Source organism: Chanos chanos, chromosome 6 (genome assembly GCF_902362185.1).
Source record: "Chanos chanos chromosome 6, fChaCha1.1, whole genome shotgun sequence".
Classification (NCBI taxonomy): Eukaryota; Metazoa; Chordata; class Actinopteri; order Gonorynchiformes; family Chanidae; genus Chanos; species Chanos chanos.
The window spans coordinates 34,131,009-34,155,589 of record NC_044500.1 but is presented as its reverse complement, the minus strand read 5'-3'; the positions used below and the strand labels follow the sequence as shown (position 1 = coordinate 34,155,589).

General features: G+C 42.0%; 1 protein-coding gene across 1 annotated transcript; it reads right to left on the bottom strand.

Moving 5' to 3' along the window:
• Nucleotides 1-618: 618 nt before the first annotated feature.
• Nucleotides 619-23,862, bottom strand: iffo2b (intermediate filament family orphan 2b). The gene is made up of 10 exons (XM_030777797.1): nt 23,366-23,862; nt 6,313-6,373; nt 5,114-5,209; nt 4,290-4,355; nt 3,607-3,777; nt 2,599-2,744; nt 1,990-2,149; nt 1,540-1,638; nt 885-1,009; nt 619-724 (listed from the first exon to the last, which is right to left on the bottom strand). Exons 1-10 carry the CDS (start codon nt 23,860-23,862, stop codon nt 619-621), a joined length of 1,527 nt encoding a protein of 508 aa, XP_030633657.1.
• Between the last annotated feature and the right edge of the window lie 719 nt (nt 23,863-24,581).

The window sequence follows — 24,581 nt, the reverse complement described above, 5'->3', positions numbered from 1 at the left end:
AATTTGGAGAGAGCTTTACTCAGTTAGAACTGTGCTACGTTCCTCAGATACCAGTGGGCTCTCCATTAACAGTGGGGAGAACTGCAATAGGCCCAGAAGCTATAGCCCTACTATAGGATTCCTGTTTTGACCTTATGGGGGCTCTCACACATGGATATTATACTGATCTGTCAGGTACTGTTCTGGTCATGGTTTCTCCTCTGTTCCATGTAAAATGGGTTTCACTGGGTAATATGTTCTATGATTTTGGTCTCTGCACTGTGGAGAATAATACCTTGTGATTTGACAGACTGCTTTGATTGACAGATGGGACAGGATTTGGCTTGGCTGCTGACTGAGGTTAGTGCAGAACCCCAGTGCGTGGAAGAAGAGAGCACAGGTCGTGACACTGCGTGACACTTCTGGTCATTCGTGAAGCAAAGGGAATGACCCCTTCCCACCTCCGCTTCCACAGAAACAGAGACTTTAAGCACCTACAGTAGAGAGTCAATTTGTAAGAGAGGGGTCTGTCCATCAGATTTCCAAGGACTGGAATTGTTGAATAACATTGGCCGAACGCTGAGTGGCCAAGGAGCTGATAGGAGCTGGAAGGGAGGGTGGGGTCACGCTGGACAGGTATCAGCTGACTGTTCCCTCTGTGTCTCCATCCTTCTCCAACTCATCCTGAATCTCATCTGTGTTCCCTGAGTCACTGCTTGCCACTGAGCTAAAGGACGGAGAGTTTCTAAAAGAGTGAAAAAACAAATGACAGACTCAAGATGAATATAAATATTTTCGACAGATCTAAGAGTATAATTATGTCAGTCGACGGAGCTTAGCGTGCGTGGTTTACATAATCACACTGATACTTCTGTGTGTTTTCTGTAAAGTTAGCAAAGACATACCTGCCCCCTTTGATCATTCTTCTGCAGGTCTCCATTTGTACATCCAGCCCTCTTTTCATACTACACATCTCCATGTACTCATGCAGATGTCTGTTCATGTCACTCTTAGCTGTGGCCAGCTCCATCTGAATGAGACAGAGAGTGAGAGAAAGGGAGAAAGGAGGGGAAAGACAGAGATAGAAAGAGAGTGAGAGAACAAAAGAGAGATAGAGAGAGAGAGAGAGAGAGAGAGAGAGGTGGGGGAGAGGGGGAGAGAGAGGGAGAGAGAGAAAGAGAGAGAAAGAGAACAAATAAAAGAGAAAACACTCAGGATAAGTGCCAGTGCTGTTGTGTAGAGGACACAGGCAAGATGCATTCATCTGACTCACAAATCAAAGACGGGTGGGACACGGACAGTAAATCATCCTGGGTGCATAGCTGCTATGGTTAAGACATTTAGCTGTGGTTGACATTGAACACAACAGAACAATATGGATTTATACCCTCGCAGATTTATAAATACCCTGAAATGACAGAATAACTCAGAAAACCTCAAACATAAAATCATTCACAAACATGCTGTTCAAGGTCTGATTCTCTCTTTGTCTCTTCAGAAGTAACACATCTACAGTGAAACGCCCTATACACCCACTCATAGTGAACCATTCTTATTCACCTCAATCTGCCCAATGGTCTCTTGGTACTCCTGCTCTCTGGTCTTAAACAGATTCTCAGTCTCATCAATAAGACTTCCCAAACTTCCATCATGAGACACCTAACAAAGCAGAGCTGGTTAGAGTGGCCACAGAATTCCGTGAACACTATTTCACGTCAAATTTATATATTAAAACGAAATAACTAATACACTCTTCTCGATACAGAATATGTCAGACTTAAACAGAGAATTACAAAACAATTAAACTAAAATACACTAAAAACACGAATACGCTAACAAGAATAAAAGAAAAAACTATGTATCAAATGATTAAATAAAAATGTTATAATGTCTGAGTAATTTTCATAAATTACGGCATGTACTTGTTGTATGAGCACAATTTGACAGAACTTTCATCAGGTATTTTTATCTGGAAAAGTTTCTCTGCTTTGCAACTACAATTCAACTCACAGGGTCCTGGTTGTCACCATTGGAGTCATGAGGATAGGTTGTCGTGGTGATAGTGAAGGGCACGTTGTAATTAGTGAAGTCCTCCCAGAGTAACAGCGTGTCATCGTTCTCCTCCCATGTTAGACTGTCACAGTCATCATCAATGTCAAATGTCTCCCTCCTGGCAACAAATGAGTTATCTGAGCAATGTCTGTACGTGAGAAAAAAGACAGATGGAAAGGAGGAAAGAAGAGTAGGGAGTGAAGACGACACACCACAGCCATCACAGAAGGAGAAGAAGGGAAAAAGGGTGCATGCAAAAGGACAGATAGAATACACATGCACAAATACACATGTACAGTATTGAGGTTGAGAGTAGTTAGAAAGTACGGGTAGAATGTTTCGCCCCAATACGAGCTAGTGTAACTATGACGCGGAATTTTAAAACATCTTTATAAAAACCTCAGCTAAACAGCTCCATAACAGAGAGAATACATTTTGATTTTGAACCTGCAGTTGTCAGCATCTCCACTTGGTGGTATAAGAGCGCTACAGACATAGAATACAATGGATTTCTAGAACAAAAACTGGTATCTGATTATGGCGTTTCTTCCCATCCTAGCCACTCACAGCTGGTTAAGCATGCGTTTCATTTCATCAGTGATGTTGACTGATCCGGGGACTTCCTCCTCAGAGGTGCTGGGATCAGCATCCATCTCTGAGCTCTCCTCATCTGACACTGCTTTACGCTCTTTCTTCCTGCAGGCCACAGCTCCCTAAAACACAGTCACAGCAAGCCAATGTCACACAGATAAAGACACAGAACCACCATGGCCTGGTACATAACCTGCAACTCTCCACTCTCATTGAAAATACACTGGCCAAAGAGGCTCATTTCTGAGCAAAATGATTCTGCTGATCATGTTTATTAGGAAGGTAATCTTTTCTTTCCCTCAGTGGTGTTGTTCTCTCAGTGATTAGGTTGTCACCTAAAAAGTCCTTTTCTGGATGGATGCACGGTGTGGCTTTGGCCAGTCCTCGCAGAGCAATGTGATATGCTTGTGTGCAGAGGGACAAAGTTCCTGCTTCAGCAGTTCACTGGCATCTCCATGTGTGTGTATGTGTGTGTGTGTGTGTGTGTGTGTGTGTGTGTGTGTGTGTGTGTGCGCACGCACGTATGCTTCTGTGTGTGTGTGTGTGTGTGTGTGAGTGCTTTTGGGCGTGTGTGTGTGTGTGCATGTGTGTGTGTGTGTGTGCGCGCGCATGTGCTTGTGTGCGCATGTGTATGTGTGTGTGCGTGCGGGTGTGTGAGCATGTGTGTGTGCGTGGGTGTGTGAGCATGTGTGTGTGCATGTGTTAGTTCTTATGTGTGTGTCTCTGTGTGTGTGTGTGTGTGTGTGTGTGAGTGCTTTTGGGCGTGTGTGTGTGTGTGCATGTGTGTGTGCGCGCGCATGTGCTTGTGTGCGCATGTGTATGTGTGTGTGCGTGCGGGTGTGTGAGCATGTGTGTGTGCGTGGGTGTGTGAGCATGTGTGTGTGCATGTGTTAGTTCTTATGTGTGTGTCTCTGTGTGTGTGTGTGTGTGTGTGTGTGTGTGTGCATGTAAGTGAGTGTGTGTTAGGTGCAGCATGTTACACACCCTGTCAGATGGTGCTCTGGACGGGCTGACATTGAACATTTTGGACATGTCCTCAGAATTCCGCTGTTGTGCCACATCACAAAGCTTTGCTGTGATGTCAATCCTCCGGCAAATGTCCATGTCCACTTTCATGGCTTTCTCCTGAATCTTGGTGTCGAGTTCAGACATTTGCTATAGAAGGAAGAGACAAGATGTGTGCTACCAGACAGAACTGCTGGTGTTTCCACAAACAGGGCAGATTAAATTCTACAACAGTCATAACCTTGAGCAGAAACAAACCTCATCACAGTTAAACTGTAAAATCCAGTACCACCACAAATGTGAACCAAACAAACATCAAGAACACCATGCAAGTCAGTAAGGGCTGAAGAACACAACCAAGATTTAATAGTAGGTTTGGCCAAACTTTAGTCCCATGCCTTTACATATCACAGTCAACAAACCAGGAATCCATCCTTCTACAGCTACTTATGGCCATATACTGCACAGCACACTGTCAGAGAAAACATCATTAGTTCTGTCATTTCATACTCACGGCAGAATATGAAAACTGCAACATAAACTGATATCACAGCTGCAGATGACTGCTGTGATATCATTTAAAAGTAGTGTAATGCACTACCCCCTACTGGGCAGCCAGGTTAGTCCTCGTCAGTCAAGCTTACAAACAGTATATCTCTTACTTTGAGGTCCAGGATCTTCCTCTGGTTTTCTACAGGTCTAGAACGGGAGCCGAGATGCCGGTCGCCCTTTGTGGTAAACAGTGACCTTGACTAAGCATAGTGCCCAACTAGCTTGGGGAACAGTGAGGGGCCTATTGCCTTTTAATGCATCCCAGGCTATATACATTCTATATGAATGTCCCTTTTTTAAAGGGCAGCAGTACTCATAAACAGGCATGACAGCAAGGGGGAGAGAACCAGAGAGTGACAGTTAGCAGTGCTGAAAATAATCGACGGAAATCCAGATGACTCCTGTTTATACTGTTTATTCATTCCTCAGAAACCAGGTCGGTGGTGATATACTGTAGGAACACAAGCCAGAGTCTGTGTCCATGAAGAGACAATGAGAGCGAGAGCAGAGCAGCAAAAGCCTGCTGAGAAAACCCTGCTCATCTACTGTTTATGTATGAGTTTGTCTGAGCTCAGCTGGGGAGAATCTGTTACTGCTGTGGCAGAATAACATTCAATGGCTGTCAAAAATACCCAAATAAGGAGGAGTAGAGTGCGAATCACCAACAAGAGTGCAGAATGAGAGCATAGAATAATTGTGAAGCATTTACAAGAGTGTGAACACCCACACACTGCTTCAACATCCATCACTCGGACTCTTATTTTGAAAGACATGTTATTTTCATCATCAGGTCTCATTATCCAAGGCAGGTTTCCTCTCCCATCATAAATGATATCTACAACGTGATTATTACCTTTAATTATATTACATTTACAGTAACGGTAGCACTGTAGTTTGTGTAGGCTGTATATAGTGAGAGCCGAGAGGTACTCACATCGCTCATGAGACTCTTAAAAACCACCAGCTCTGCCTTCAGTCTCTCCACTGTGTTATTTAGTTCATCTTGCATGGCCTCGGATTCCTGGGCGTTCTGAGGATAAATACAAACACAGCCCAGATGAGACTCAGGCCCCACCATGGCTGGACAACTGTTACACTCACATTTATCCTAAAGAACCAAACTCAAAGCACATATTCACTAATATACACAAAATATATTTGTATGGGAAAAGTGTTTCCTTCTCCCCCTCTGTTTATGATATGTTGTATACATTTCTGTTCACTTTTCAGTTTTGCTGATGTTCAATCTCACATGCAGTTTAAATGCGCATAATGTTCTCCCGGCGTAGCTCATGACAGAAGAACATGGCATTTCATTTTGTTTTCCAGAGGTGGTCATGAAGGTTAGTGTGTGAATCCATATTGCTGTAAGCAGGGCTAGACTCTGAGGACGTTGTTGTACCCCTGGGAATGGACTCTCCAACACAGTTTTGCTGACCGATAGTCCAACACAAACACGCATGCATCCATTTATTGATTTGAAGCTGCATCAGCACTGGCGGCTGAGAATGGCTGTTAACACCTGCAGTCACGCTCTGAGCCTATTCACAGCGCTGAATACAACGCTATGATGTCATGTCATTTGAAATACAAGCAGTCACCAACCACTCCTGTGACATTCACAGTTTTAATTTGTTTAAGAAATCTAGGTCACATTTGTGTTGCTTTGATGTTTGACATATAGGTTTGACCTAGATTGGCATCCGTACTATATGCGACTACACACCTCTGTGTGTTAGACCGCCCTACAGAGATACAGAGGCCTGACTGGATATGACTGTTTTGGGACAGTGTTAAAGGTGACAGGGCTGGTGACTATCATCCATGTCTGTGACTGTACATTTACACAATGAGTGTATTTATGTGTGTTTATGGTAACAAACAACCCAGCTGAGGTCTGCTTAACCATATTTCACTGTGAGAGACCAAGTAAACTAAACTGTGTGTATGTGTGTGTGTGTGTGTGTGTGTGTGCGTGCGAGTGTGTGTGTGTGTGTATGCGCGCAAGCACACGTGCGTGTGGTCATACATAAGTGTGTGTGTGGTCATTTGTGTGTGTGTGTGTGTGTGTGTGTGTGTGTGTGTGTGTGTGTGTTTCTGTGTGCGTTTGCGTGTGTGTAATGGTGAGCTGACCTCTTGCAGTGTTTCCACCATAGACTCCATTTGCTCTCGTCTGGACAATTCCTCCTCCCACCTGTAACACATGAGTCACAGCACATGAGGCCTAAGGATCAGCTCACATGGCCCCACTTCAGAATATTACAACACCAACATGTTTCTGCTAGATCCATTACGCTGAGAGACAATCACTGCTCTCTGCATTGTATCTAAAAGGTGCTCTGATGTTCTAACACCTTGAACGCAGCCCGGATGTGTGTGTCTCTCCACGTTTATGGTAGGGATGTGTTTCGGGGTGTGAACGCGGGCGTGTAACTGAGTGCTCATCAGCAACATACCGTACACCCACCGCGCCAAACCAGAAAACACGTTATCTTGATCTAAAAAAAAAAAAAAAAAAGCTAATTCATGTGCCAAACCCATGGGAAATTATATGCATGTGAGACAGCATTATATAATGTGATTTCCATTTCAAAGATGTTGCTGCTGCACCTCAAATATTTCGAGTGTATATTTGACACAGCTCTGCTGCAGAGGCGTCTGCCATCTTCCTGCTCTCCCCCATGTGTCTGGGACAGGACAGAGATGAAACCTAATGCCAGCACACAGCAAGCAACTGCTGGATCTAGCAGGGCCAGGTCATGAGGTTTACAGAAGCGAATCTATTAACCGCTAGCCATGAAGTTGCGCAAAAATTGAAGGACCAAAGAACGAAAATCTGTATAGTTACTAAAACGGAGAATATTCCTGAATTGCTAAACTTTCTGTTTTCAGATGGTATGGCTCCACAACCTAGAATCAATATAATGCCTATGAAGAGGTCTTAAACTTCTCTTTAACATTACAGAATTCATTAGTTTAAATACAGCGGTGTAAAACTACCTCCAGCTTATTCAGATGTTTGTTAAGCAAAATGACGTTCCTATTTGCAGGCAAACAGGAAATCAACATCTTAAAATGTGACCCTTAACGAGAACCCAACTAGTCATTACGAAAGTAATGAAAGAAACTTTCAGCTCTGACATGTGGAAGCACATGTTAATTAGAGATTGTAATCAGAGAGGCTCTCTGTTATAACTGGCATTTTTTTTGAAACCTCACTCACAGTTGCTATGACAACTTAAAATGGAACCACCAAAATAGCTCAGGGGGCAGCCATTGCATATCTCCAGCACATTTACTGTATCTAATGAGCAGTAATGGCAATGATCTGGCCTACACTGCAAAACAGACACTGGTTGTTTCCAGGGGATACAAAACACCTTGCTCCGGGCAAAGACCCTCTGAGCTGAACACACCCAACATTGTGACGTAAGCATACCAATGAATTACCCACTAAATCTGAACTTGAACAACTGGGCTGGCACCTCCCATTCAACCAGCTGAGGACTGTGTGACCAAAAGTGTGACCACAGAGAGAATGAGCCAGAAGTTCCGCATTACCGTTTCTATAGCAACTGATACAGGCATTGCTATAAAAACAGAAACAGTCCCACCTAAAGCCACAGAACAGAAAACTGTCCCCGTCTGAAGTTTAAACCTGTAGTTTTCCTCTATATATGTCCTACTTCCTTCCTTCCTGTCTTTTCTCATACAAATAATGAATGTCAATTAGTGAGAACGATGCGTTTCATTTCTAAACATATCATAAGTTTAGCAGTATTGTACTATCCCTGTCTAATCATTGAGAGAAGGGGCTCTGGCCAGAGTGCCTAATACACAGTGTGATTGAAAACATTGTTCTGAAAGTGCTGGCACTGCTGCTTTGCTGTGTTGAGAACACACCGCTGCAGGACTTCAGAGGTCGCCACAGTTCGCAGCTGCACCACAGTCTCTGCAGCCGAACCCCTTACATCATCCCTCTGAAGAAGGCATCACTTCCTGTAGGGACGCAGTGTGCCGTCACATCCCCTGCAATACGCAGCCCACAGCTAGCAGGTATGACACTAAGAGAGCACAGGAGCTCAATAATACCATGCATTCAAGAAATAAAACACTGAAGTACAGTCTTCCAGAGAGAAAACTGTTCTGTCAGACATTTCAATCTTATCTTAAAATGTCTATCACTTATGGGTTTATGACAACAGGTACAGTTTTCGTTATCTCCTGTAAAATGGTTACTCCTGCTATCCTACCTCTGATTAGATAAAAGCATTTTCTCAGCATGACCCACAGATAACCCTGGATCTAAAATACATATTCAGCTCCAGGCTACTAGTAGGTCACGGTAGTCCAGAGATAAACTAATGAGGAATGATTCTTAGAATTGTGCTAATAAACATTCCACTTCATCTCTCAGGATGTGGAACAACAACAAACCCCAAACTAGAAATGAGTCAATGGGAGAAGCATTCAGTCATCTGCTCAGACTCTGCTTATAAGGACTGCTGGTTTTACCAATTGCCGGAACAAAGAGTCACCTTACAAGGACACAGAGCAAACATCATTCCACAGACATGTGTACACTGATGACAATGCCTGTCTTCTCAGCCAGGTTGGCAGTGCTGAGACTCTGTAATTCCATTCTCACTTTGTCTTAATAAAAATGTTTCTGTTGTGAATGAACCTTGTTGAGGAGGAAACACACAACTGTGGCGTGACAAATCTGATAATAATTGATACAGGACTTATAAATAATCCATGGGTAATCCATATATTATTAAATGGGCAGCGTCTTTCCCTCATAGGTTCTAGACAAAACATGAATTTTTAAGTCAGCAATGGTTAAGCGCACTGCAGTTTGGAATGTCGGAACAAGCTGTTCAGATCATGATCTCCGAGGGTTTGACACCTCTCCCTAAAAGGTAGTAAAGCATTTTCAGGACATCTTTAGAAATATTAATGCTATTAATGTTAATACAAATACCAACATTAATACTATTTTTTGACAGATACATTTTTTTTTCTGTAGATTCCAACAGTTTTTCAGTACTGTATTTTCCATTTGTGTTTTCATAAAACATCACTCACTGGAACATGCCACATTTTAGTCTAAACATGATTCTGTCAATAAAAGCTGCTTGTGTCACATCACTTACAACAAATTTAAATCTCTATTTAAACACTGTATATTTAAAGTGGAAAATAATATTCCTTTTACAATGTTAAAATAAAATCAATTAACAAACAGTGTTTCATTATTATTTTACCAAAAATGCAATCTATGCAGAAATAAGAATCCCCATAAACGCAGACCATCAGCAAAAGCTTCTCTGGTTGTGTTTGAATAGGACAGTGTATGATCAATGTGGGTGCCACAAAACTGAACACACCCTTTTCTCCTCTCCCCATCTCTTCACACAGCTCTGTTACGCCCAATCACACTGATATATCACATATAGGAACCTGGCATGCACACGCACACACACACACACACACCCACACACACACCCACACACAATTTATTCTCTGCTATGGTACTCCATCCACACCTCAGTACATTGCTTTTGCTGTGACAGGACCCTGCATCTTCTCTGTGTAACTCTGTGACATGCGGTGAACCACCGCTATATTTTAGAGTGAGCACATAATCCTCCACAAGAGGCGGGCCCAAGGGGGGAAAAGGATTTTATGCTAACTGAACAACTGCATGCTAGGAAACAGAGCCAACTCGATTCAGTCCTCAGCTGTGTATGAGTGATTGAGGTTTTTTCAGAGCTGGCTATTGATTGGCGATAATGCAGACAGTCTTGTGAGATCTATACAGCCCCGCTACACGTGTGGATTGCTAATGAGAGATGGACATGAGAGCAGTGCAGTAGGGGCAAGTCTCCCCTCAGGATTTCAGGGGGTCTACTTGTGCTGAATAAGCAACACCTCAAGGTCAGGCTTTAATAGATTTTGTCCTGATCTCACTCACTGTTCCTTGTCTTCCTTTGACCCCCCCACCCCACCCCCCCACCAACCTCCGCCCATTCCCTTTGGGTTTCCTTCTCTTTCTGTGCACCTCCCCCTCTATTCATCTCTTTCCTTTCTTCCCTCCATCCTTCCATTCTTAGATTACATGTTACTCCCTGCATTTGACACAGGGCGAGGACATTCCATCCTCCCTTCATCATTCTGAATAAGTCATCAGTCATCTCATTCTGAGAGTCAGGCCTTTCATCCTACTTACCAGGATTAGCACATGTCCCTGCAAACAGGCAGGCCAATTATGGCTTTCTCTATGACTGACTGTTCTTTTTGACCAACACGTGCTTAGTCACATCGGAGAAAGTGAATGGGCGAAAGCTACATGAAATTGAGAATATTTCTCATATTTCCAGATGTAGCTCAAGATAAGTGCTTTAATGAGGAAAAATACTGTTATTCAAAAAGAAAGAAAACAGGAAAACTACTTTCAGGTCATATTTGAATAAACTGCAGTGTTTCATCATTTTGGTGCTAATACAAAGTGAGAACAGTACATCAGCCTCTCTCTGAGGCCTGTGTTGATTTGAGAAACTAAAACTTATTGCAAAATCTTTTAAGCCCACTGAACATCTTCTGGTGATGTCAATGAACCTAAAAAGCCACGTGTGTGAGAGATCACAGTGGTGGTTGACAGTAACATCTGTAGGTGTTTTTTAGTGGCTACACGGTCAGAGCCACATATGTATTGAACATGAGACAGCCCAGACATATGACTCCCAGGACGCCTCTCCTTCCTAAGGCAGACCGCAATCATACTTACTGCGCTTCAAACAGAGCGGTAATAGCTGAACAGAAATAGCTGAGCTCTGCCCTAAATATCAATAACATCAATCAGTAACACTTGACTGAAGACCATAAAGATTTAAAAAGGTGTCTGCTTGTGATAGCTGCCTGCAAACACAATAAAATTACTGACTGTAACTGTATTTATGGCTATGAATAAAGAAAATGCATTAATAGCATGACAGTGCCATTAGCAAAGGAAGCTGCTCCAATGTCATACTTGGTACATCAACTGAAAGTACCTGTTACCCGTACAAAAAAGCTATACTGTTCTTTGGAGACAACAACTGAGAAAAATATCAGTTTGAGTGTATGAGAGTAAAGATGCATCTAGACTATTTGCACGAACATATAAGCATGTCGACTGCATGAAATATGTCAAAGTGTCAGCTTGTATCACGCCAAATTATGTGTCCTCTGAATTGACTGGATTACTTTAGTGTAACATTGTGTGTAGGGCTTTTGAAAAACTAATCCATTTGTGATCTTGATTAATTATTTTTTAAGAAGAGGATCAAATCTCATCTCTAACGTGGGTATGTATGGCTGTTTGCTTTATGCCTGAAGCTCTCATGCTTATTGCGAGAGGTGCATGTATAAATAGGAACACAAAAGACACATTAGACATTATTTCTGAAGATAAAAATTAATTTTCAGACAGAGCAAACCATGGCTTTTTAGATGGCACAATACATTAAAGTTCCTGTATACAACAAAGAAAAACAAAGAGAAAAAGCAGATAAGAGAAGAACGTCTGGACAACCCCAGAGAACAAAATACCACAGAGCACAATGGATATTCAACAGGCCAACTGTGTGTTCCCAAACTTCCCTGACAGAGTATCATTGCTCCTAACTGTTTGCTGAACATTCTAGTTATGTAAGTTACATATTTTTATTCATTGCGACTATTCACGCAACTAAACAATTAATTAATCCAGCAGCTTTGTCAATACATTACATCTATCAAATCAAAATGTATCAAAATATATGAAGCCTTCTTTCTGACATAAGGTGGATTTGGACAGGTTTAGATGTTTAACACCATGAACAACAACAAGTCTGAAGCCTTTTTTTTTTTTCTCAAACCAGTGGTGGAGGAGAAATAAAGCAGTCTGTATTGTCATGCTTCAGTCTGGTACCCTAACAGAACAGCCCCACCCTGCTGCATGAACGATGGCAGCTAGGGCACATGGCTCATCCACACTGTACAAACACATTATCTCATCACTCAACAGATCCGGCAATCACAACTCTACCACCCCATCTGTCCCCCAGGCAGTCAACAGTTCTACAGTAAATTCCTTGTGGGTTTCACACCCAGCAGAAGCATGGACACATATACGAACACACAGCCCATATCAGGTGTGGCCAGACAAAGACTGTTGCGTGATAGGTGGGATAAGAGAACACCTCGGAACATTATGCTTAATTGCTTTAAATGGCTTGCAACTGTGCCAAAAAAATTTCAGATCTGAGATGTTGCCATGTAAGAACTTGTGATGTAGGTGGCTGACGGGTTTTTAAAACAAGGTAAAGAGACAGAGGAGGTCACGCCCTTTCCTCTGCTCTCTCTGTCTGTACAATCTGCAGATTCTGGGTAGGACCGCAAAGCTTGTTACGACTTATTTACCCATAGGGGTGAATAACAGGGTGTTCAATATAAGCTTTCTTGAGTAATAGGTAACTGAAGGAAATACAAAAAAGCACTGGGCAGATTTTTCTTTGTCAAGCCATTTTTATGCTGGATAGGACCTTTTTGGTTAAAGGTTCAGATTAATCATCAAAACTTGCAGCTCTCAAGTAGCAAAAGGAAGGAAACACATCAGTATTCGTTGAGTAACAGCCCCTGTAGACAATTCATTTTCATCAAGTGAGGTATGCTTGACAAAGAATGAAAAATTGGGTACCTATGTCCCCAATAACATTCATCAGTTAAAAAATGGGTTGGTGGTGTTGAGACAGGAGGTGGTGTGCAGAGTCCTTTTCTAATAAGCTGGTCTCCAGCAATGCGTAATGTTTGCCTTTTTGAGATTCATTGCGCTCTCCTATAAGTTGCAGCTAAACAAGGATCACTGTTTGACAGCTCCTGGCTATTTACATAGCACAAGAGAAAGGGGTTGATGCAAAGCCAAAGAACTGAACTGAGAAGAACTTAAAGAGCTGAGAGGTTAAAACAAAGTTCATGCGGAAAAGCGAAAGGCCCACTCTATCCTGTTCATCATAAATCTGTTTTGCTTGAACTGTTTTGAAAAAAAAAAGGTTTCCTAGTAGCAAATTACAGGGATTTGCAGACCGTTAGACAAGAGACATTCTCAAACACTGAAAGTGTTCGAGTACACACATCCTGCAGGTTCATGCACGAGAAGGGTTTGGCAAAGGGTGATGCATTAGAACAAATTAAAGCCAAATCCACCTTAGTCAAATCCACTTTAATCAGAGGTTTTAAAAGAGTTCAAAACCTGAATTCACTGGCATCAGTTCTCTGACTATCTTACTGTCTACGTCAATAGAAATTGTTGGAATAACCAAATCAACCAGAAAAACAAATTGTTTTTCACACACAAGCCCCAACAGCTGTTACGTCTCAGATGCTTACAGCCAGACTTTTTCACATCCTAAAACCTTTAGCCCCTTAAGTTACAGTAGCTTGGTTCCAGGTGGCACCCAATGAAACGGATGACACAATCTTCCTGTCTTCTGGCAAGATGGACCGTGAGTCAACAGGCTGCTAATAAATCTGAAGGCTATTCTGTTCACATGACAGTTCACTGATGAGGCAGACTGGTGTCGTCATCGTAATGCCCAGCAGTTGCCAGAATGGACGTCTGCCAGCGAGGCCGCTAGCATACACGTCATTTCCCTCCCTCCCTCTCTCCCTCTCTCTCTCTCTCTCTCTTCCTCTACCTTTCATTCTACATCTCACTTCCGCTCTAGCAAATGAGCTCTTGGAGGACAGCAATGTAACAGAAAGGTCATCTGTTCTAAGGATGCAGGACAGATGTTTGTCCATCTGTCTCACACTCTTGTTTAAGTGTACGGGACGTACACTTAAACAAGACATACAGGATTTTGAGACAAGGAAAGCAGGCTATAGTGACAGTGTAGCACATTAACACACAGGCTATGTCTACATCAAAGAAGAGCCACTGCCCTTTCTGCCAAGCCCTCCCTCAGCAACTAAGGACATTAAACACATATTTGTATTATGGTCACAGTTGTCTAACCTTGCTGTTTTGCTTGGTTGCTTGAGTTTCTGTCCAAATATCCCAGAGGACCTTAAATATTGCACCAATGGGTCACTTTATTACTCTGCATTACAAAATAGCCTCACACTTGTTAACATAATGAAAAGAATATTATGACTTGCTAATAGGTAGAAGTCTGAAATGGAACACTAAGAAAGTGGATCTGAGCTGCAGTGTTGTTATTAAGTGTTTCATCACCCTTTATGGACCTGGTACCTCAGGCCAGTGAGGAATCTATTAGACCAATGTCATCCCATTCAGAAAGAAGTGATAAAGACTAGACATAATTTTACATTAAATCACCACAATTTCACCTGGTCTCCAACTAATTCTCCCAGTGCAGTGATTTGTCCTGCACCACTACATGACCTCATAGCTCTTAACCACAAGTATCAGTAACCATAATAAATACTAAAAATTAGCCCACTATAAACCTCTCCTATGGAAATTCTTAAAAACGGAAATTAGAAAAATAGATGTGTACTCACAAGACCGGCTACACTGTACGCTGTATGGCACAGTTTCAAATTTCTGAATCATTGTAATACATCAATAAAAGAACAAATGACACCCTAAGGAGTTCTCTGTATGCTTCAACACAAAGACAACATGCGTAATGGAGTTCTGCAGCGAGTAAATCAAACCATAACTGCGTGATATGGAAGACGAGATCTTTCACGAGGGGTAATGGAGAGCACTAACAGTGAGGTATGGATTTTACAAGTGGTTATCACGATACGAAGACAGATAGAGCCACGACGAAGTGATGCTTTCCACTGCTACTGCACCCCCTTTGTGGGTGGGAAGAGGGAAATGGGGGACTGGGGGTGGTCAGAGTGCAGCTGTGTTTGAAGAACAGACTGAATGAGGTTGTGCCAGGATGCAATGCAGGCTTTTGCTCCCTGCTGAGTTAAAGACAGTCACTGCCTCCTGAGCTGATGCTGCATGCTGATGTGTGTACAAACGAAAAGTACACATCATATAAAATCCACTGTTCGGTTTACACCACGCCCCTCCTCCTTTCTTTTTACCTTGTTTTTTTTTTTCTCCCCATTTGGCATTTGGTCCAGTTCCCTGTGCTGTTGTCATCCCCACCACTGCACAGCCCCTACATCCAATCCATTTCCTCCTCAAGTCAGCCACTGCTTCTTTCACATGGCAGAGTACAGTGTCTCCATGGGAATGGATTGCGTGCGGAGGACCGCGCCATTTCCGAGGACTGACTTGCAACTGTGTGGGTGTGTCACTGATGCTATGGATCACTGAAGTCTGATGACAGGTAGTGTACCCTGTCAAGCTGATCACCTCAGATAATGGGCCTGTCGTGTTCTTAGCGAAGGAAGTTGGTCTACTCAGAAAACTTCAGAGTTGTTCATTGTCACTACAGCTTATGTTAATATGGCTATGTCGTTACTTTTTTATTTGGACCATAAACTGCTAACTAACTCTAACTGTTCATTTTGCAGTATATAGCATTTGTCTATGTGCAAAGTAACTGAAATCTTCAAAGCACCTGAAACTGAATTCTACCCATTCTTCAAAAATACCCCTTCAAACCAGAAGGCATAATTCTTGAAAACCTTTAAGATTCCTGAAGATATGGGTACACTTTAAATTAGACCTTTGGTATATATCATGACGATTTGCTTTGCCTGTGTGAAAGAAGAGCTCTTTCAGGACACAGTTCAGCTTGCTATCGCAAAGAGGGCAAAAGTGCTTGATAGCAAAAACTGTATCCTACAAAAAATGTTCTTAGCTCAGGGAGAATGGGCATAGGATGGAAGAGCAAGAGCACTCAGGTTCAAAGCTCATTTGATGAACGAAGCTGGAGACTGAAGTTCTGGCAGCAACTACCTTCCTCTAAGTTGAAACGTCAGTCTTCAATGTTGTCCGTTCAGTGCGCTTTGAACCTGAGTGCTTTGCTTCCCCTGCTCTTGGGTTAGTCTCTGGTGAAGCCTCCTGAGTAAAGAATGTTTAATATGCATTGACCATAATTGCAAACATGTGGAATACTGTATATCTACCAAGCAAAAACTCCCAAGCAGAGTCATGTATCTTGTGAGTAACTGCAGAGCTATTAAGTGAAACACCCATAATAGCGTAATAGTATGTACATGTAGAGTTAGACTGGTGTTCAGACACTGGTAATCAGAGGATTTATTCAACTAAAATACTAACAGAATATCTAAAGAGGAAACACAATTACACTGCTCAGTAAGGACAAAGTAACAGTTATTCTCAGTGTCATTATGGGGGAATAGTCTACCACAAATTATCTTGTATGAATCCTTCCCGTATTACATAACATATTACTTTCATATTACAAGAATTTACATCACAACTTTACTGAAATTAAGTACATTTTTTTCAATTGCATTACAAAAACATTTCTTACAGTTTAAATTATGAACAATGCAGAGTCAAAGACACAGTGGTACAACTGAGAAATTACAGAAAACACCAACTCTGAGAATCTTAATAGGATGTTGAGCTACCATGAGCTGCCAGTACAGCACCTCGGCATGGAATCTGCACGTGTCTGGAGCTCTGTTTAAAGGATGTGACACCATGTGTCCATTAGAAATTCCATTATCCAGTGTTTTGCTGATGGTGAAACACACTGAGGTGTCTGCTGCAGAGCTTCCCATAAACATTCAGTTGGGTTGAGTTCAGGCGAGTGAGATGGCAACGGCATATAGTTTACATTGTTTTCATGCTCATTAAACTGCTCAGAGGTCATTCATGGCCTGCAGGTGTGGGCTCTGCCATTCTAGAGGAATGAAATGCTTCACCAAAGCATGATGGTGATCGTTCAGGATGGCACTGTGTCTATTACTGTTTACCCTACCCTCTAAGGGTTTGAGTGAACCCAAACAATACACCTCCCACCATAATGGAGCCTCCAGAGTCCATCACTCACTGTAAAAAACAAGCACTTTGGTCATTTGGCTTTTTTGGCAGGGGTGTGGTACACTCACTCGCTTGACGAGAACAGTCACCCTTATATTATCAAACTCTGGTTATTCGAAGAAAGCCATTTGAGTGTTCAAATCAATACATGTTAATATTTATAAGACTACTGAAAAAGGGGGAAATAGTTTCACAGAACTTTGTTTATTGTTGTGTCTTAACGTCCCTCGCGGGGAAACAGTCAGCTGCAGAACCTTAATTAGGGCTTTCATCTCTAAAACACCAGCATTTGGATGAAAGCCTCCAAAAGCTTCTACTCGATATTCTCATTGCATTGATCCACAGAGCATTGGGGCTAAATTCAGCAGCACTTCAATTATGCATGCAGAGGAAAGTGTCCTGCAGGCCCGTGGTACTGCTGTGGGGTAGGTCCCACTCTACAGGCGTCTAGATAGGAAAGCCTGTCTCCTTAACAGGGCAACAACAAATGCCTGCACCAGATCCCTGAGAAATCAATATGTATATATTCCACTGACCTGACTACAGTATTTCATTTCCTCTACAGCCACCCATCTTCCTTTCTTCTCACAGACTCACAGTTTCTCAAACACATACATAGGCATGCACTCGTGCACACACACACACACACACACACACACACACACACACACACTCTGAGCAGGCTCACACCATACTCTGCTGAGTGAGCAGCGTCTTCAGAACCCATCAATCTCTCTCCCGTCTATAGGGCAACAGCAGCCTCTGGGTCATGGAGACTGTGATCTACAGACTAACCCACACCGCAGTCATAACACTGCAATGGCAATTCACACTATGGTATCTTATCATCAAAAATAGGACTTATGGAATTCCAGCAGGTTCTTAGTTGAAGTGAACCGAAGTGCCGTTTTCTTTGACATTCATGACCTCTGTAATCCTCACTGTTGTGACAATGATTGAGAACCTCATCTGGTGATGGCTTTCAGTGTGTAGGACAAACTCTTGCTGTTGCAACTATCTCAAGTGAACTTTAGGGCGACAGTTATAATTATGTTTGCTAACTGAGTGTATTGAATTACATTGCAATTGTCTAGTTCAAATGGTAAATGGTAATCCCTTGGTCTCATCTCACTGAGAGGCATTAAGAGAACTTAGCAAGGTGAAGGTTGAGGTTGCCAGCGGTCACAGTTGGTCTCCATGCAGTATTAAATATCAAACGATGTGACTCAAAATTCATCCTTGTCTCTTTGAGACACAGATACAACACATCTCCAGGCTGCATGTGGAAAGACTTCCATGAACGTTCACCGATCTTTGTTTTCATACTTGTCAGTGTAAGAGACACAGTCAGTATTTTTTTCCCCTTCACACATTTCTAGGTTGCAAACAATTTTATATGCTCTGCTCAAGAGATTTACTGATGCCTTTCTTGCGGAGATGCATTTTTCTGCTTTAATTTCAAAAGAAGAAATTCCGCTGTAAATCCCCTGGCAGCTCATGGACAGCTTTATAAGAGAGAGTCATAAAACTAGCAAAGAAAAAGGAAAGAACCTAAGTTCTGTTCAAACCCTTTCTCATATAGGCATTTATTCCAGCAGCTGATGAAAAAAACAATAAATTTTAAACAACAATGGGCTGCTTTTGATCAGTAAACCATTCATAATTGTTACCATTTGCATGAAACTACCACTGGTGGAGAAAGCTCCAAAAGAAAAGAGAAAAAGTGAGATCCGTCACTTTGCTGTTCTATATCTGTCTTTCGGCACTGCTCATATTTGCATTCATACTTGCGCTCATAGTAAATCAGCATCCATAGTAGATCAAATAGATTCATATGACGTACTGCAATACATGCCAAAACCCCACCTAAATCAATCGTTTTTTGTTTTTTTTTAATCAGGGCCCAAACATTTCCCATTCATGTTACGCTTGATATTCATCATTCCTGAGGAATGCTGAGATGAGGTCAGCTAGATAATATGTTTATATATCACCCCATCAAAGACTATAAAACAACCTTCAGATTATGAATCACAATTTTTGATGGATTTGCCCTTTTGGTATGTAAGAGGTGGCATGTCAAATATTATAATTGTTTTTTTAATCAGTGATCCATTTATAATAGCCCACCTGTGTTCCGTGTTTTTTTAATAGATTATATGTTGCTCTTGGCTAAGCAACTGGTGTAACAGCTTTGAGAAGTATTACCCATGGCAATTTATCAAACCGCAGTGTCTGTGTGTGTAAGGCTTTAATCAATCGCAGAGCTGGGATCGTACATACAGCATGCAAACTGACATACGGGACAGGGAAAGCAGACAGAGAGAGTAAAGCAATTAGAAGGAATATGGTGATTAAAAGATGCTGGGGAAAACAGGAGGGGAGTGGACAATGAAGGGGAAGAAGAGAGGGTCTGGAAAAGGAGAAGCAGAAAGAGTAGAAAATGGCTCCCTGACAGTATCACATAGTTGTCTGTTTCTCTGTATTTCTAAAAGCGCATAAAATTATTTTAACTAGGAAAAGGACCATGATATGTCCTCCTAAAATGATCTTAACTAGGAGGTAATCAGTGATGATATGATGTCCTCTGAATATAACATGCACAGCAAGCAGGGCTCCAGCACCATGAGGAAAAAATCAGTCATGCCAAGGTTCGGTGCCAAACCGATGCCAAAATGAAGAAAACTTAATGGTGCTCAGTTTTACACAGTAGTAGCAGGATGGAGTCAATGACTGCACATTCGTTGGCACGTGAGAAAAGACAAAAGGAAAAACAACACATGAAAATGGTGCAGAGTAGTGCCGCTGCAGCGAAAGTACTGCCAAACTTAACAGTAATCGAAAAGAAAAGTAGCAAAAGTCAAATGTGGACATACTTTACTGAGCAGATGATCAAGGTGTTATTGTCAATGCTCAAAAAACCAGTCTGCAAACGATGTCATTGATCACCACAAACAAATGGAGGAAACATGTCAACTTTGTACAAAAAAAACACCTGAAAGAACGGCACCCTGACCTACTCAAAGTCTTCAAGCTCATGAGTTTCGGCTCTGGTTAATGTTCGACGAACAACTGGTGTCATAATATTTTGTCAAAGTGTTCTTATCCAAAAATACATGAATGGACATTATTTTTTGTCTAAGGCGTTGGTATTAGACAACTATTCAGCATGTGATATGATCAAGTGCTAAATTACCTTACCAGTTTAGGCTGTGGTTCAACAGCTTAATCTATGTATTCAGTTATATTACTTTTAATGGCATTGCCAGGGTACTTCAGTGGGAAAGCTATGCAATAAGAAGTTGATTACAATGGTTGGTTAACTGCTTGATAAATATATACTGCTACAACTGTAAAGCGGCTGTTACTGTTAATAGCTGTATATTTTATATTCTATTACTGTTGTGTCTTTTTCGCTGTATTACTATTATAATGTTGTTTATTGGAATGATGTGGAGGCCCTAAAGTTGTTGTTTGCGGTTAACTCTTAAATACTTGAAGGCTAAATGTTACATGCCATTGATCTGGCTTAATTTGTTAATGTTCATACGAAGTTTTTTAAGACAGAAGTTTATGCTGAGTGTGTTCTGTTTACTGCTGTGGTATCAAATCACGGAGAATTGTGGAATTTCTCTGGTATCTGGAATCAACTACTAAAATTCAGGTATCGTGGCATCCCAAACCATGAAACGATCAGAACTATTAGTATAATATAACTGTACTCTGTGATTCTAATGCTTCTCCAAGCCAAAATGTTCCACCTCAACTACATATCATATGAGTCTGACAGTTCAGTTTCTACTATATTCTTTGGGTTCTAACAAAAATATGCCACTTCCAATATGACCTAAACTAGTTTCAGACAGGCAACAAACTGAAATGTGAATCAACTCTCCTCTCTCCTTTTTAATAAGTAAACTCAGTTATCTTTTCACTGTCCTTAGCATTTCAAATGCCAATATTAATATCGTAATATTAAACTGAGAGTCTAAACATATCGGCATATCATCACGTCTGTATCTCTGTTTGAGAGCATGGATGTGAATCTCTGTAACAGCCAGCCTCTGCAATCTACAGACATTCTTTTCTGGTTACATCATGTGGAGTGGTGGGCTTTGGCAGGAATATCAGGCTGTGACCGGCCAAGTCGGACACAGCTTCTGCGGCCAGCAGACTAGTTTAGAAGCTCTGCAGGATATGACATAAATCAGAAAAAAAAACGGAAGTCAGGGTATAACTGGACAGAGGTTCACTCTGTGCTCTCTCTTTTCATTCTCTCCAAGTTCATTGTTCAGGATTGGTAAGACTTCCTTGGTTAGTGAATCAGCACATGTCTGGGCACAGAGGCAGTGAAAACTCTTCCCAAAAATGACTGTCTATTCAACCACCCGGCACTAAACAGCCCCTGACTCATACACACGCAATCTCCCTCCTCGCCCTCTCTGTCTCTCTCTCTCTCTCTCACACACACACACACACACACACACATGCTCGCTCGCACACACACGCACACACACACACTCACACACACACACACACACACACACACGCACACACACATCGGGGTAAGCACTCTCTCTGCTGAGGCTTCTCACACTATGTGGTCAGGATCATTCAAGCATGCATAAGTAATAGACATGCAGTATCAAAATGAAATCTCATTCAAGAGTGCTTTGCTGAAAGGTCAGCTCAGGACAGCTACAGAATAATTGTAATACCATGAAATGCTCTTTGCAGTGAGATAGGGCTTTGCAACTGAACCCAGGCATTTTTCATCAATGTCCCCTTGCATCCAGTGTCTGCAAAGTCTGTTCACATCCCCAAAATGTCCCTGACATAATGCTTTCAGTAAAACCAATCTTTATGCACAATCACCTTCCAAAGACATGTTTTATTCATGCCCCTTGTTTCTTTTACTACAGTAATTTATTCTCATGTCTACAGCAGCCTTAAAGAAGGAGGACTGCATTTTACTGGAACTAGCAAAAATACAATTAATCCTTTTTGAAGATCTTGATGTAGACGTTAGACAGATGTGTTTGACCCTTTGAGTTAGCAAGATAAGGTATAATGACTCTAATTATGTCACAGGCTGGATTACATGTGCATGCCTTTATCTGTGTGTGTGTGTGGGGGGGGGGATCAAATGTTTCTATGCAGCTGAGGAAATCTCTGGCAAACCTTTAATCTCACACCCACACACACGTCAGGATATAGGAGCAACAACCCCAAAGAGGTGAGAATCATAAAAGATTACCAGATTAGTGTGGCTGCCTCAGTAATGCCCTGAAACTAATAATGCATGAAATTCCAAAAAGAACTTCTCTAAAAGGGAACAATGTGGGATACATCCATACTGACTACAAAACTGATAAATTTAAGTGGTTTGAGGGAAATCATCAGGCTTATCACTTTGAGTAAAAGCTATCAAAGCATAGCAAGATTAACTGAATTCAGAGATTTCAAAGCACTGTTTGGTTCTTTATTCAGAGAACCAAAAAGTCAAGACACTCATAGGTGTTGTGATTCTGACGATTCCATCCAGAGAGGAGAGAGGATATACATCAGCACTAGGTTTAAACATAAAAAATCACACATAATCTGCTTTATTCTGTGGTTGTTATTGTCTTGTGACAAATGGTTCATCTGTATTAACCTATTACTCTTTGCTCTCATACCTTGTAATGTGAAGTATAATTGCCCTTTTACCCTTTTCTTCCTATTTTCAGATCATAAAATGTTATTCTCTGTGTCAACCTTAAAATTTTATTACATCTGTTCAGAAAATGCGCATCATTTGCAAACGCTGCATGTATAGGTCAGAGGTTTCATCTGTGAAATCCCAAGCATAATTTTAGTTTTTGCTTCAAACAAATACAAAAGCTCGTGTCTATAGAGCACACTAGTTACACAAAGTCACACAGATCTTTGGAATGTAGATCCGTTGAACAGCGTGCAGTGGTTTTTGAATGTTTGCTGTTCCGCTGCCAAAATATCGCACTGCAATGAATCAGTTTGCGCACAACAATGCTGAGCAGTGGTCTTAAGAAAACATCGCATCAAGCTACCACTAAAGTTGGCGACTTAAAAAGAAACATACAGCGTTATTCCACTGTGACTGACATTGCAAGAGTGTTTTTGATCGTTATATTATCATATTTTAATATGCACTAAAATTTTGGATAAGACGCAGAACGCTACTGCAGCTATACTCACTTTCTCTTGTACTCGTCTCTTTCGCGTTTGACTTTGGCCAGCACGTTATACAGTGCTCTGATTTCCGGAGTGATTGTATCGATTTGGACCCCGACACCATCCGGATGGGTCCAGGTAACCCCTGGCCCTTGGAGAGTTTCAAAGTGCTCCCCTTGTCTCCGCACATGAGTGAAACTCCAGATGGTTCCGGGCAGTCGGGATTCTGAAGAGTCCGTTTGAACGCCAACATCACGAGTGAAAAATCCTTGATATCTCGATTGCTCCAAGGCTTGCTTTAGCCTATTTTCTAAAAGTTTATTTCTGCGCTCCAATTCATGAACTTTGGCGAGAAAACAGCGAAACCGCAGGTTCAGTGTCTTCAACACATGAATGTTGGACCCCAAGTCATTCCGCAGGGCACTGGTCACCGCGCCCGTCCCAGTGGTTGAGGCACTACTAACTGGAATTTTTGCTATCATACTGGAAAGCGCACCCTCTCCGAAGAGCAATGAGTTCATCCTTTTATCAACAATATATCAATGAGTCGGCAAAATTCACTTATATCAGTCCATCAAACTCTGGCAATCCAAGCCGCATATACAGGCCAATTTTCAATCCAGGCTCCTAAGTAAATCCTTGAAAAAACACAGTCCATCTGACACTGCTGCCACAGTCGCTAGCATTATTGTAAAGCTGAAAAATACAGCATTCTCTTTCTGTAAAACGAATACGCCACCACTAGACGATACAAAATGTTGCGGTGTCCAAAAACAGCTATATGTCAGCTCATTTTCTTGATCTGGAGCCCTGAGGCAGCAAGCAGTTTGCGACTGATCTCGTCCACATCCCTTCACGGGAGTATGACCCGCTGTGCGTCTATATACCCTTTGTCAGGTGCTACAGATGCTGTGATCTTGGAGATAAACGCACCCCGTAACCTGTTCACAGTTATTCTACTCACTCTAATTCAGCTCCCCGGTACGGACGCATGGTAGCGGGACTGGTTTATATCTGACGCTAGCGGCGCCGCGGAGATCATATTACAAGCTGCTAAACACGGCAGCAACCGCATCAACTACCCCGCCCCCAGACCAGAGCAGGGAAGCAGGCGCGCTCCAGCGTACGCAAACTCGTCAGTTACAGCAAGATCTCGGCCAGTGTTCCCCTGTACGATGTGTTCTACACAGTATGAGTAGTAAGCCATAGTCCCGTAGACCTGCACTACTTATTTTGAGAC